General features: G+C 43.2%; 1 protein-coding gene across 1 annotated transcript; it reads left to right on the top strand.

Moving 5' to 3' along the window:
- The first annotated feature begins 7,255 nt into the window (after positions 1-7,255).
- Positions 7,256-15,141, top strand: SET (SET nuclear proto-oncogene). The gene is made up of 8 exons (XM_071765763.1): positions 7,256-7,623; positions 9,084-9,141; positions 10,143-10,285; positions 10,918-11,021; positions 11,183-11,296; positions 12,854-13,024; positions 13,125-13,271; positions 14,211-15,141. The coding sequence occupies exons 1-8, from the start codon at positions 7,551-7,553 to the stop codon at positions 14,232-14,234; spliced, it is 834 nt and encodes a 277-aa protein (XP_071621864.1). The 5' UTR covers positions 7,256-7,550; the 3' UTR covers positions 14,235-15,141.

The following is a 15,141-nucleotide window of genomic DNA, read 5'->3' as shown; positions in this document are numbered from 1 at the left end:
GTTTCTGAGGTGTTATTTTTGACCTTGAAAAGGGAAGAATGACTGTTTTGTCAATGATCTCAAAAAAGCTACTCTGAAAACTTTTATGGTATCACCTGAGGTGGCAGAGCAGCTATTTTGTTTATTGATAATTCCACTTGCTTGTGATAATTTGAAACTTTAAAAAAAATAAATTACTAAAAGAATGTTGCCTTTTCACACCAGTCAAAACTGCAACCTTCTCATCCTCAGGTTAAGTCAGGGGCACAGTTTAACACCTCTTCCAAGTAAGCAAGACTTACGTGACATGTTCTTTACCCTTCCCTTGTTCATCCTGCTTTCATGGGACCTTTTTTCTTTCTATTTTTCATGCCCCTGCTCCAGGGAACCAGATCAGGGTACTAGTCTGAGTTAAAAATACATGGGTTTTATGGGGACTATTTCTAATTGAAATCAGTTTCCTGATGCAATTTAACATGGGGCTACACACACACACACACACAAAAAAAAAATGCACTGGCACAATTGAGGGACAGTGTGAAGGAGAAGAGGGAAGGAATGTGTGGTGGAGAATACATAAGTAGGAACTTCTACCAAAAAATAGTTTGTCATGCTATGTCCTGAAAGACTTTACATTCTTCCAAGCCAGAACTCTTTGCTTTGTATTCAGATAGCACCTTGCACAAAGGGATCAGAGTCGCAGAACTCTCAGGATCCTCAGAGCTATTGTAGTACCAAAAAATAATAAGCGTTCCTACAGACTGACACAATTAACCAAATTCCACTTGCAGATCTTCATTGTTGGCAACTCAGGCAGCATTTTATGTCGCCGAACTTAGAGACGAGCTCTGTTCCTGAGTTCTGTCTCCTGCTCTAATGAGGAATAATTCTGAATAACTCTGGCATTCAGTTAACCTACCAAGAAAAGAACTACTTTGCTCAGAAAGCTTTTTATATTTAACTAGAATTTTTAATGAGCTTTGACATCCTCAGATGAAAGGAGTAACATGTACAACGTATTATGATAGCAAAACCTGTATGTGACAGATCCCTACATATTTTTCTCCTTTTTGTGTCACCTTTTCTATCTCTGTACTCCTACACGAGGCTCATGACACACTGCAAATGTTTGAATAATTCTAATTTGAAACTACAGAATTGTAAATAATGTGCTCACTCCTCACTGAGCCACGTTGGGTGTGTTTATTTTAATCTGATGTTTTCTGGGTAGAAACAGAGGTTACTCCCCCTGAGAGCTCAAGTATCGATAGTGCTCCATGTAACAAGGAAAGTTTTTAATGATTCCCACAAAACCAGCTGCCACTTGGTAGCAAGACAATGGATGGAATACGCATAGTGTAAAATTTTAGTCTCTACTGCTATCCCTGAGGGACCAAGTCTTGAACTGCTACTCAACTTTGTTTAGGATTCAGCAAGAGTTTTCTTGCTGTAGGACTAAGGAGCTGGTAAGTATGAGGAACTGGACAGAGTTAAAAATCCTAGAAAACAAATATTTATAAATTGTCTTTGGAGAAATGCTGGCTCCCTCTTAATTTTTTCATGAGTGGAGAAGAGGGAGAGGATCATCTGAAAATCTCTTTGCAGGAAAACACATAGAAACACCAAGTATAGTTCTTCCTAGTCCTTAGCAGTGCTGTACCCCTACTTCTGAGTTATCCTAAAACTTCAATTCAGCATTCATTTAAATTTACAATACTGTAATTTCCATGAATTTTTGTCTGTAATTATTGTGTCTCAGAAGAATTCTATGTAGCACTAGAGGTTCTGCCCAAACTGTGAGGAAATTCTAGCTTTTCTTCAGAGCACCACTGATGGAAATCAAAGACTAGTAGCTACCTCCCCTGTGAATCATTTCAGGGCCTTCTGCATAAAAAAATTGGTTGACACAGCTATTCTAGACTAACCCCCAGTACTGAAGTGCTCCAGTTTGAAAGTGTCTTTATTTTTGATTAAGTATTCCTAGGTAGAATGATCAAACTTTTAAGTGGTCTGTTTTACCAAGAACTTTGTTTAGAGCTCCTCAGGCAAGAGGAGATGGATATTCACATCTGTAAATAGTAGCAGCACATCTGGACAAGTTGTTATTTAAACATTTTTGGGTTTAGAAACTGCAGCTCAGTTGCTGTGGATTTTTAACAGTGTCTAGATACGTGTCTGCTGGCACAGTTAATCAGTACTTAGCAGGCACAGGGCTCCATCTGAGCTGAGGAGCACAGCATCCATGTCTGAGATACAAAATCTGGATGAAAGTTAAGAAGGGCTGGAAAAGTTAAGAAAGGCTGAAAAAATGTATCTATGAGCAGGACCTCTTAATCTCACAATGCAGAACATAACTTCAAGAGAATTTTCCAATAAACAATTTCCCCTCACATCCCAGATCAGTTCTCTAAAAAATTCACACCTGTATACCTCACATGAAAAAAATGAGCAAAATGCTCTTAGGTACCCACATCACACACCTAAAAAGTAGTTCATTTCATGTTCAGATGGGGGTTAAGTTTAATTGAATTTTAATTTAAGATTTTAGATAATATTTTGACTGCCTCTTTGTGTTACAAGACCATCCAGCTCTTCATAGATTACAAGCAACTGCTCTGGTAAGTTGAAAACATTGGTTAAAGGAAAAAATTCAGGTTTAGCAACTATGTCTAATGGGAACTCCACCAAAAGTCAATTTAAAAAAAATCCTAATAGAATCATTGGATATATTCAACTACATACTATTAATCACTCCCTGTTGTCTGTGTTACTGAACCACCATCCTGCTTCAAAGGCAGTTACCAGCCCAGAAATATTTTCATCTGAGGGTTTAAACTGCAACAACTGTGAGGACACATGGAAGATTCTTCTGTCATTATCTAACCACTCAGTTCTAGTGTGAGTGCTGGACTGGGAAGGTCTGTGGCTTGCAGGGATGGATAAACAGTTAGAGGGGAGGCATTTGACTGTTTAATATATGTGCCAAACTGTTTTTCTAGGGTCACAGAGACTCAGCAACTCCTGGGGGCTTTCAGACTGATTACATGCAGCAAACCAGCCGGTGTGTCTCTGCCTGCTGCTTAGAGCCAGCACTGATCTGCCACTCAGCCCTTCCTGTAAAGTGCAAACTCGTGTGCTTGAGATGTTGTGCAGCCTTCAACCCCCTGGGGTACTCAGTAATTTGGAAGCTTTCATATAGTCTACAAGTTTTTTTCTTCCACTCAATGGGGGATCTTCAGTCCTAATACAGAGCCAAAATCTGCAAGTTCTTTGTGGAAGATCAAGCCCCCAGCACAGATGTACAATGGTTAAGCACTTGGTTGTATTTCAGCATTGGTAAAAATGATCCTTGATTTAGATTTCTCTGCAGTAATCCCAGTAAAGGCTATGAGATTCTTTGGGATGGAAGGCTATAAAAACGTAAGTTGCTATTAATTATATTGACTTGCATGATTTTATGTACTCCCATTTTGCATCACAGAAATACTGGGAAGGAAATTTACCTTTTTTTTTTTTCCACACATCATTACATAGTATTTGAGAGGATTTAGCACATTTTCTGATTTCACTTGCCAAATCAGGGGTTTATGTTTAAAATTTACAGATGACTTAACATTCTAGAACCTAAGCATGATTACCAATTATGTCTCTGTCTTGTAGTAACATACTTAACTGAGGAAAGAAATATTGGAAGATCTGAGCTTTTACATCAAGGAGCAAATATGAGATTATGAAGAAGCTCTGTTTAGTCAGTTTTTGAAAAAAAATGTGCAGTTTCTGTAAACTGTGAGGCCATTGATCAGCTGCTGCCAAACTTCCCATAGATCCAAATATACATCAAGGAAAACAAACACGTTTTCTTCACTCCTCTCACAAAGTCATTGCTTTCAGAAAGCTGCAAAGATCTAACTCCCTTATTTGTCAACACCAGAATACTCACTCACTGAGTGTGAAAGATGCCACATGCAGTATAATTTTGCAACCTCAACTTTGCAACCTGAAGCTCAAGCAAAATGCAGGAATCCTCTGTAATACAGAGGGGAAAGAGCTGTTTGTGATACAGACAGCATAGCTACCTGGACAGTGTAGTTCTGGAAAAATGTTACTGTCCTATTATATTTGATGTAGCTGAGAAAGGTCTTTCAAGAGGAGAGGTGGAGGACAAAATTATCCCTAAATGCATTCACTTAGGATTATAACCATGTTTTAACCCCTCAACAGTTATTGAAGGACTAAAACTGCCTCAGAGGTTAGCTACAGATAATGAAAAACATTAGAAGCAGGAGGTAACTGAGTATTTATCAACTAAATCTCCAAGTATTTGTTACATTTTATTACAGAATCATGAATATTAACACAATTACGTATTAAGTCTAAGCATGAGGCATTTCTGAAAATCTCCAGGTAACCATGTGACAACAAGGCTTTGTATCCCCCAGGTGCCATTTTCCTTCCTTTGTAATGAAACTACATGGGATTTGGGGTGCCCACACAGAGGAGCAGTTTGGGACTGAGTTGAGAGTTGTGCTGCTACTTGCTTCTTCACAAATATTTGAGTCATGTTCCTCCTGAGCACCCGTTAACAATGCAGCAAGAACAAACAGTAAATCAGCTGCAAGAGCCACTGGGGGTGCTCTGCTCTCATCCTTCCCAGGGCTCAACAACTACCCAGTGGCTAAATTTCACTAATTAATTTCTTTATAAAGCCAGGAGGAGACTGCAGAGAGGGCATCACTCTGTGGATTGCTGTCAGATTCTTTGAGCCAAGCCCCAGAGTCCATGCAATCACCTGTTGTTTCAAGGCCTTGTATGAAACATACCCAAAAATCAGAATGCAGTTGAACTGTGTAATCAAGGCTCTCTCTTGAAAAGCAGCAAGCACAGGTTATTAAAGCAATTGTACCCTGGTCAGTTGGACTGAAAGGATGTATAACTGGAGAAGCAGAATTAATGTTAAGAAAACTTTTCTAACAGAAAGAGAACTGAGGAAGAGTGAAGATAAAATGTTTATTAGGAAGCTGGGAGTGGGAGATCACCAGCACTAAACTGAAGGAATAAAGCAACTGTGGGAAAGAACACTGCTTTCTCTGCCAAAAAAAAATCAACTGCTTTCTCTTTTTGTATGAAAGCTTAGGTTTGTATTTTGTGTCTCAAATATATTTAAAAAGTGATTATTCTAAAATTAATCCATACAATTAATATATGTTTTCTTTAATAGTACTAGTTTTAGGGTAGAATAAACAGATCACATAAATGTTTTTAAAAGTATAGCAGTTGGAACTCATGATTATGTAACTTTAGATATATTAGTAGAACACCTTAGTCATGTACTTAAGGAATACCTACTCATTTATGGACTAAACAAGCAATTCAAATTAGGAGCAGTCAGATGCCACTTGGCTCATCATGTTCCTGCTTGGAACTGGCTTTCGAACACATGGCCCATATTTTAAAATTGTGAACCTTCAAAAGATAATCTAGAGAAAGACAATATAATATTAAATTACAGCTGAAAAAAATAATAAAAAAAAATTGAAGCAAATACAGCTGTAAAGAGATGCAAAGGAAACTGCAAGAAGAAAAATAAGGCACACACACGACCTTACCTTGTCTGAATGCTGAAGGTACCTGCATTAATTGATCTTGGGAGACACAGAGTATGAGAGAAATTACCTCACTGTGATGGGCTTCAGGAAGGCCTTTGAGACCATCCCTCTTGGGAAGGATTTCTTAATCTTGCATTTATAAAGTTGCAGTTCTCTGCTTGTCTTTTGTGTCGAGCCGTTAAGAGAGTTTGTGAAAGCAGAGGATGGCAGCTCCTCTCGCCTGCTTTTTTGCACTGGGAAGCACAATACAAATTGTGGACATACCTCAGCAGTTGTGGGTGGCAGTGGCATCGTTGGTGGGAAGGAACAGCTGGGAACACAAAAGGAAAAAAGCAATGGAGATTGGGAAGTAACAAGTAGGAGCAGGAAGCAGGAAACTTATAGCAAGAGCTCTGAGGAGACAGAACTAATCAAGGCCTTGAGTAAGTCCATTGGAAGGACAAGTTGGGGGACAAAAAAAGGAAACAAGGAAGGAGAATGTGGTAGTGTTGTGTGACTGGGAAGCAAACATAAAGGCAAATTCTTCAGCAAAACTGTACTTTTTAGCCTGTTCTGTACCATGATATTCATCTGTGAATTACATGCTGTGTATTTTGACAGGAAAGACTGGCTTGGCTGTTTCTTTAAGAGTGTAACAGAGTTAGCTGTAACTGTGAAGCAGCAATGAGCTCTTCCATGACAGGTGGACAGGAAAGGGACAAAAAGGGTTATTTAAAGTCTGCTCCTTCTTGGTGCAGTGGCAGGTGTGCTGGCAGACGGCTGTGCTCAATGACCTTCTAGAGTTGTGCTCCCACACTGAGGGGGCTGGATGTGACTGACAGGGCCTCTGTGCCCTTAAAACGTTAACATCTACAGTTATTGCTGTGGGTCATGTTCCAGCTAACAGAGGCAGTGCAGCAAGATGGGGGTCACCATGTCTGCTTTACAAGGAACACAAACTCACCTCAGAGACCCTTCCGGCACAGGAGCTGCTGGGGCAAGTCCTGAGGGGCCACTCTGCCAGTGGGACCACTCGGCACAGCAGGCACTTATGGATCATTAGGGGGGGTGAGGGAGGGGTGTCAGTGATCCCACATGCCGTCCCCTCATTCCCGGGGACACACACACCCTGATAACCCATCTCCCGAGGAGCGGGACCGGCTCTGTCACCGCCGCTTTCCCCTCACAGGACGGGAACGGCTCTGAGGGGACGCGCGACCCTCGAGCTCAGCGCGCGCGGCCACGTGCAGCCCCGGCGACTGCACGCATGCGCGCGCCGCCATTCCCCCCCCCCTTGCACACCTGCGCGCGCCACCGCCCTTCCTTCCTTTCCCCCCCGCCCCCCCCCCTCCTCCCGCCTCTCGCGCCGTCCTCTGTGTCTCCGCGCCAAGCCCCGCCCCCTCCGCTCCCTCCGAGGGCGCCGCTCCCGACCAATGAGCGCGCGGCGTGGGGCGGTGGGCGGGGCTGAGGAGCCGCCCCTCTGCGGCTGCGCGAGAGCCGCCCGCGGCGAAGAGGCGGAGCCGGCGCCTGCGCGGAGCAGCGCGCTCGCCCTCTCCCCGCCAAGGGAGCGCAGAGCGCATGCGCCATCCGCCGCCCGCTGCCCAGCGCGCCGCGGGGGGGTCTCCGCGCGCACGCGCACTGCGGCCGCCGTCTCCCCCCCTCTCGTACTCCCCCTCCGTGCCCCGAAGGAAGGGGGGGGGTCCTGCGCATGCGCGCCGCGCTGCCCGCCCCTCGCCAGCAGCAGCAGCAGAGGAGGCGGCGGCGGTGGTGTTGGTGATTCTGGCTGTGGAGAGCGTGAGGCACTGCGAGCGCCGCTGCCGCCCCCTGTTATCCGGGAGCGGAGGAGGCGGGAGCGCCCCGGAGGCGGAGGGAGACAGACAGAGCGGCGGTGGCAGCAGCAGCAGGAGGAGTCTGTGCCTGGCCCCCCCCTCCGCTCAGTCCCGTTACAGCCCCCCTCCCTCCGCGCTCCGCTCCGCAGCCACCAACATGTCGGCGCCGGCGGCCAAAGTCAGTAAGAAGGAGCTGAACTCCAACCACGATGGGGCCGACGAGACCTCAGGTGAGGCCGCGCCGGGGGCGGGAAGGGAATGGCGGCAGCCGGCGCGGCCTCCGCCTCGCACCGCGCCGCACCGACCGCCATTTTCCCCAACCACACGGGCCGCGGCCGGGCCGGAGGCGGGAAGAGCGCGGGGTCGGCCGGGCGGATGTGCAGGCCCCAGCAGCAGCAGGAGGAGGCCATGTTAGCGCCCTTTTGTCTCCGCTCCCCGGCCCGGCCTCCTTCCCCACGGGCGCAGGCGGGGCCGGGGCGGGGGGCGCTGCGGCCTTGGCGGAGCAGCGGGACCCCCCCTCTCTCCGCCCCCCCTCCCGGAGCAGCATCCGCGGAGCCTCATTGTGCTCCGCCGCCGCCGCCATGATGCTTCGCCGCCTCCTGGTCTCGGCAGCGCCGCGGCCGCGTGGTGCTGCCCCGCCGGGCGGGGATGGAGCGGCGCCGGGCCCCGCCGCCGGAGCCCGCCCGGCCGCCCCGGGGAAAGCCACGCGGTGCTCGAGCCTCGCGGCCATGCGGCCGCCCGCCCCCGTCCCCCACGTGCGATCGCGGCAGCTCCGGGATTTTTTAAAGGTCGCCGCGCCGTGGGCTTCCTCCCGGCTGCCGCGGGAAGGGCGCAGCGCTCTGTCCTTCCTCCTTCCCCCTCCTCCCGGCTCCACGTCCGCCGTCGCGCCCCGCGGTGCTGCGCCCGCTGCCTGCTCCGGTCACACACGTGCTTTCCCTCCCCTCCGTGCCGGGGTGGGGAGCGGCGCCCGCCCGCGCTGCCGGGGAGAGGCGTCCCCGGGCGGGGGTTGAGGCGTGCGGGAAGCGTAGCGGGGGAGCGGTGATCCCGCTGCACTGCCCCGGCCACTTCCCGCTCCACTCATTCATCCCCCGGCGCGGCAGGTAAACACCGCTCCTGTAACCCGCACCCCGGCCAGGCTTTGCGGAGGGCAAGTTCCCATCACAAAATACCTGCCAAACGGCGACTTCGTGGTGTTACGGGGTTATTTTTTGTTATAACCATCATTTTCAGTGCTTTTTGTTTGGTTTTTTTTTTTTCCGGTTCTTTTTGGCGTGTTCCCAGTTACGTTATTTCTATTGATATTTCTGCCCTCTGTAAATCGTTTAACTTGCCTTTTAAGTGTCTTGGTCTTAGTAAGTGTGGCTTACGGCTTTTTAAATATGGTCATTAATTTGTCACAATTGGCTTAACGCCGAAGTTGGCTTGTGTAAAACTGCAGGGGAACAGGAGTTTTGATTTTTACGGAAAAAAGCTGGTTTTGAGGGACGTTTCCTCAAAGTTTCTGCACATCAACCACACCATGCCCTGGAAGTAGTGGAAGTTTTAAGGCAGAGCAATGCTTAAAACGTTTCACAGAAATATCCATGTACTTCTAAAATAGATGACTCGAAGAAGTCTTAAGTGAAAACCCCAGGTGATTTGTCAGACATAAGAATGAAGGGATTTTGATGTGTTTTTGTTTGTTTTTCAGAAAAAGAGCAACAGGAAGCAATTGAACACATTGATGAAGTACAGAATGAAATAGACAGGTAAACGTTATTGAACTTTAAGTGTTTTGGAAGAAATAAAAATATAGCTTTCAAAAACAAAAATACTGAGTAAACAAGGCAGTTGGTAGTAATTCTTCCTCCTTAAACTGCCAAGATATACTTGTGTTCTGACTCAGATAGATATAAGAAGTATTGGTGTATGATAAAAAAATAGAAGTAGTATCCTGGTTTCTTGTTTGTGTGCAACTGAAAAGGCAGAACTTGAGTTTACGTTTTTAAGCTATTTGTGATAGTTTTGAAAATAAAGATACATTTTCAGTTGTTTTTTCAAGTTAGGTGTATGCTGTTTTGCAGAAGTATTTCATGTCTATAAGCACAACCAAAGAGTTGGTTGAAAAGTTAGCTGTTAATATACTTTTAATTGTTTTATATTCACATGCTTGTTGAATAACATGGAAAGTGTCAGTGAAACTTCAGTTTCAGAGGCCAGAACTCTCTGTGGGTTCTGTGTTAATGTGTGCCTGGAACTTCTTTCCATGCACACTGTGGGTGACTGTTGGGGCTCTGGCCATGTGAAGCTGTTGCAGGATCAGGGCTCTGCCTTTTTACAAAACCAGTTAAATGTTACATTTTAAGATTTTACTTGTGTGGGGTACAGAATTGCTTTGCTGCAGCTCATTTGCCTGCCCAAGGCTATAAAGAGCAGGTGATAGCATGGACCTTCAGGTCCTTTGCCAACAAAATGCTTAAGAGGTAAAATACTGCTTTTCTTTGCATAAATAAGGGTCTGTCCCACATGTATTGCTGCAAAACAAAGTGTGTGGTAAGGATGTTATCAATTGAGACCAGTGAGATTGCTTCTGGCAGTGTGTTTCTTCGTAGCTGTTACAAGTTAGGGCCTCGGGTTTCTTGTGAGATGCCTCACCTGTTAAATAGGGCAAAGCGGTCACACTCGTGCAGTTTTTAGGCAACTCTACTGATGGTTTGTCTTTAAATGTGAGTCCTTTCTCCTGTGGTTAACGTGGCTCTTCCTATTACAGACTGAATGAACAGGCCAGTGAGGAAATTTTGAAAGTAGAACAGAAATACAACAAACTCCGCCAACCATTCTTCCAGAAGAGGTCAGAATTGATCGCCAAAATACCGAATTTCTGGGTAACAACATTTGTCAACCACCCACAAGGTATGTTCTTAATAGTCCTTTTTTTTCTGTAAATTCAGTGTTTGGTTGCTTGTTGCATATCTTAGAGGTCTGGGGGGTTTTTAGAATTGTTGCTTGGAATGTGTTTAAACAGAAGCCTGCTGCATATGCAAACATGTTTTTTGTCCTAGACTGCACCTTATAAGCTTTTTATTTCTTGTAGTTGTTGACCAAAGAAATGCCTTGTTCATTAAAATCTCATGTTGGTTTTTTTCTGTGTTTTAAATTAGAAGTTTCCCACTTTCCTTATTTAATTGGGCTCCTTAAAGAAAAAAAAAATGTACTTTGTTTGGGGGTTGGTTTTTTAATTGGACGAGGGCTCCTTAGGACTCCTGACAAGAGACTGAGAGTACAAAACAAGTTTGTAAACTACTTAGATTTGGCAAACTGCATGTATGAAAATGTATTTCACAGAGAAGAGTATGCAGATATTTTCACTTCAAATGCAAGCATAAATTCTAGTAGTCTGTTGGCTGGTAACTTCCACAAGAAGTTGGCTTGGACAGATGTGTTGATTTTTTTCAAATCTTCCTTACTGTCAGTTTCCTGTATTTCATCTGCACAGTGTACACTTCATAGCTTTGTTAATGTGGGATTCCCAATTTCTGTCTTAGTATCTGCACTGCTGGGAGAAGAAGATGAGGAAGCACTGCATTATTTGACCAGAGTTGAGGTGACAGAATTTGAAGACATCAAATCAGGTTACAGAATAGATTTTGTAAGTACTTTAATATCTTCCTGGTTTTTCTGTTTGTTTCTGTTTTTTAGTTTTTTAAGTGTAATCACATACTGGGTCATAGTTTGTAACTTAATCTCTTTGGTGTGTCTCACGTGTCTTTACATTATGTGGGTTCTAACTCTTTGCTTTCAACTCTGCAGTATTTTGATGAGAATCCATACTTTGAAAATAAAGTTCTCTCCAAAGAGTTTCACCTCAATGAAAGTGGAGACCCATCTTCAAAATCAACTGAGATCAAATGGAAATCTGGGAAGGTATGACAGGGGAGAGCTGACTGCTGTGCTCTGTGGTACCATTACTTTCATGATGTTTCTTTTTTCCTTTTGCACTGAAGCTGCCTTGTTCTTCCCTTTTCTTCCCCTCTCAACCCCTCTGCCACTTCTCTACGTGTTTAGTTCATGCTTATATTGCAGGGTTTGGAATACCCCATTTACATGGAAATCTGTAGTGAATTCTCTTGTGCTGTTGAGCACCAGCAAGAAAAATGTGAAAGTACAAGTATATCCAGATGGAAAGATTAACAAGTGCATTTAGCTTTTCTCTCTTTGGTGTGGGTCTAGACTCTGTTTCGTTGTTTCCTTAAGATAACAATTAAATTAGGATTTCCAGTGACAGCAAGGTTTTGTGAGGTCAGATAAGTTGGTGTGTGTTGGTTTCTTTTTATTTCCTCAACTTCATTTCTAGACATCCCAGCTTTGTAGAAGTTGCAGCCACACAATAATTCAGGCCTATTTTTCATGCAGACAGTATTCAAACATAGTTACTTTGCTGTAGTTACTTTCTATAAAAGTTGGGAGCACTTTCCTGTTATCCTGAAATGAGTATTTAAAAGTAAAATTAAGGGTTGCAGTAAAGTTGCTGCTTACTTTGTCACCCCCAGGTTGAGAAGAAAACTTTAATCTTTTTTTTCGTTGAGAACCAGAACTTTTCCTCTTGTATAATAAGTTACAGTCCCATACAAACCAGCTGAAATGTGATCTTAAAACATAGTACAAAATCAGTGAATTCTGGTATTCATTAAACTGTGTAAACCTATAAGTGTTGTGATTCTGTCAGGATTACAAATAATAGAAGTTTGGGATTACCAGATAATCAGAGAAATAATTTATTTAAATAGCAGGTAGTAATTTTCTTTTCAAACCTAGCAAATAGGTTGTTGCAAAATTACTAAACTTCTGGGGTAGGGCAGTAGATAAAGGACTTGTGTCTGTTCTTGTCACTGTAAGTTTTAGCAGTTTGTGTAGATTTGTTTTGTTATACTTACTACAAGAATGGCCTGAAGACTGCAAAACAGGAAATCTTGGGATAAAAAGGCTAGGCAGTTCTTTATATTGAGTTAAAGACAGCTTAGAGGTGTGGAGACTTGAGTGTTTTTTCAGTCCTGTGTGTGTAGTCGTGGTAGCATTTAACTACAATTACAGCTACTCTCAGATTAGCATTTAGCCATTGTCAGATCTTCTAAATTCAGTGTCATTAAACAGTTGTCATATATGCTCACTGTGATAGGGAGGCATAAATCAAATGTGAGATGGTGTGAATTTTCAAGCATTTCAGTGGAGGTCATCAGAAGCAGCATGTGACTTTACAGTTTTCTCATGTATATGAGAAATGCAAGTGGCTGAGTGGTATCTTTTTCTGTGAGTTGTTTGGGTTCCAAATGTTTCATAAAGACTTGATCCTGAAAGAGGGAGTATGTGACTTCTCGTGGTTGTTAGATAAGTTATCTCTAAATGCTGCTCATTAAAACAAAAAGCACAAACCCAAAAAACAAAAGAATACTTCTTGAGGCGACTTTTTAACTTTCTTTCCAGGATCTGACAAAACGTTCAAGCCAGACACAGAACAAAGCCAGTAGGAAGAGGCAGCATGAAGAGCCAGAAAGTTTCTTTACCTGGTTCACTGACCACTCCGATGCAGGGGCTGATGAACTAGGAGAAGTCATCAAGGATGACATCTGGCCAAATCCTTTACAGTACTACTTGGTAAGTTTAGCACCAAGCTGGTGATCCATACTCACCATAGCACTGTGCAAGTGAAAGTGAATTTGATCACTGTAGTTAATGTTGCATATGTGTCTTTAAGGTTCCTGATATGGATGATGAAGAAGGGGAGGGAGAGGAGGATGATGACGACGATGAAGAGGAAGAAGGATTGGAGGATATTGATGAAGAAGGAGATGAAGATGAGGGGGAGGAAGATGAAGATGATGATGAGGGAGAGGAAGGAGAGGTGAGTAATCTTACCCCTTGTGCCTTCCATCTCTGGTGTATGAGAATCAAAAGAAATTTGAGATCTACCAAGCTTTTGTTACAAGGTGAAAATAGCTCTTTTTTGTACAATCACTGACACGGTGTTTGGAGAGCAGAAGCAAAACTGTTGCTGTCTTAACTTATGGAGTGGTTTCAGTGTTGTTATATTTGTGTATATGAGAATGCCAATGAGTAGTTTTAGTGAGTTTACAAGGGAAATGCTCTAGATGAATTTGGATATCAGTGTAACAATTCTTAATTAGGGGATATTCTGGCAAGGCTTTTGTTCATGCATCAGTTCTGTCATTCTCCCAGCTGTTGGTTTATTTCTGCTTTTTGCCAGCTTAGCTGAGGCTCTGTTGGGTTCAGGAATTAGAAGAGTCCTTTGGTGTAGCAACTGGGATTCCAGGGACTGTATACAAGGTGTTGGTATCTCAGAGTTTAGAATCTCTGTTTCTGGGCATTGGGTGTGTTTGAATTTCTGTTGCAAAAAAACTACTTATACTGAGAAAGGAAGGCTGCTGTGGGCACTGGAATACCTGGCTCTATTATATAAACTAGAATTTAGCATCTGAAAGTTGAACCATTTTTGCTCAAGTTTAAAACAACAGGGAAAAAAAAGATGACCTCTTCACTTTATAAGTGTTAAAGTTATGTCAATGTCTGTAGTGATTCTGAGTCACTGTATTTTTTTTAAACCTGATGCTTTTTCCTTGGGACATCCAGTTAGTAACTAATGTGTGTGTAGACAGGTGCTCAAGTGTTACTACTTAGTGTAAAAGGAAAGAGAGATCATCACAGAGTATGCCATGAGTAATGCACTGAGTCTGTAGGGTAGTAAAACATTCTGGTTATGAAAGTTGGTGCTATCTGAATTTTAGTGATCAGATTTTTTTAATTGTTGCTTATCTTTCAACAGGAGGATGAAGGAGAAGATGACTAATTGAACACTGATGGATTCCAAACCCCCTTTTTACCTTTTTAATTTTTCTCCAGTCCCTGGGAGCAAGTTGCTGTCTTTTTTTTCTTGTGCTCAGTCGCCTTGTTCTCTTGAGGTCTTTTTTTCTCTCCTCTACACCATGGTTCACAATTTATTTTGGGGGAAATACCTTGAGCAGAATACATTGGAAAAGAATCTACCAATTTCTGTTTCAAGTTCATTTTTATCCCTTTCTGTCTCAAAACAAAAACTGTTTATGGAATCAACACACCATGTTCTGTGGGAAAAAAGAAAACCTTCTGCTCCCTTCACTCTGCTGGAAGCTGAAGAGTGCTAGGCCCCTGTGTAGTAGTGCATAGAATCTAGCTTTTTTCCTTCTTTCTCTGTATATTGGGCTCAGAGATTACACTGTGTCTCTATGTGAATATGGACAGTTAGCATTTACCAACATGTATCTGTCTACTTTCTCTTGTTTAAAAAAAAAGAAAAAACTTTAAAAAAAAAAAAATAAAATGGGGTTATAGAAGGTCAGCTGGGGTGGGTTTCAGATGTTTGGGTGGGTTAAGTGGGCATTTTGACAACATGGCTTCTTCTCCTTTGGCATGTTTAATTGTGATGTTTAACAAACATCCTTGCAGTTTAAGATGACACTTTTAAAATAAAATCTTCTCCTAATGATGACTTTGAGCCCTGCCACTTGATGGAGAATCAGCAGAACCTGTAGGATCTTATTTGGAATTGACATTCTCTATTGTAATTTTGTTCTTGTTTATTTTTAATTTTTTTTTCTTTTTTTTCTTTTTTTTTTTTTTTTTTTTTTGTTTCACTGGAAAGGAAAGAAAGATGCTCAGTTTTAAACGTTAAAGTGTACAAGTTGCTTTGTTACAATAAAACTAAATGTGTACACAAA

Source organism: Heliangelus exortis, chromosome 22 (genome assembly GCF_036169615.1).
Source record: "Heliangelus exortis chromosome 22, bHelExo1.hap1, whole genome shotgun sequence".
In the NCBI taxonomy this organism is placed as follows: Eukaryota; Metazoa; Chordata; class Aves; order Apodiformes; family Trochilidae; genus Heliangelus; species Heliangelus exortis.
Note: the sequence above shows the minus strand (reverse complement) of the source record. Positions and strands in the feature narration are given on the sequence as shown.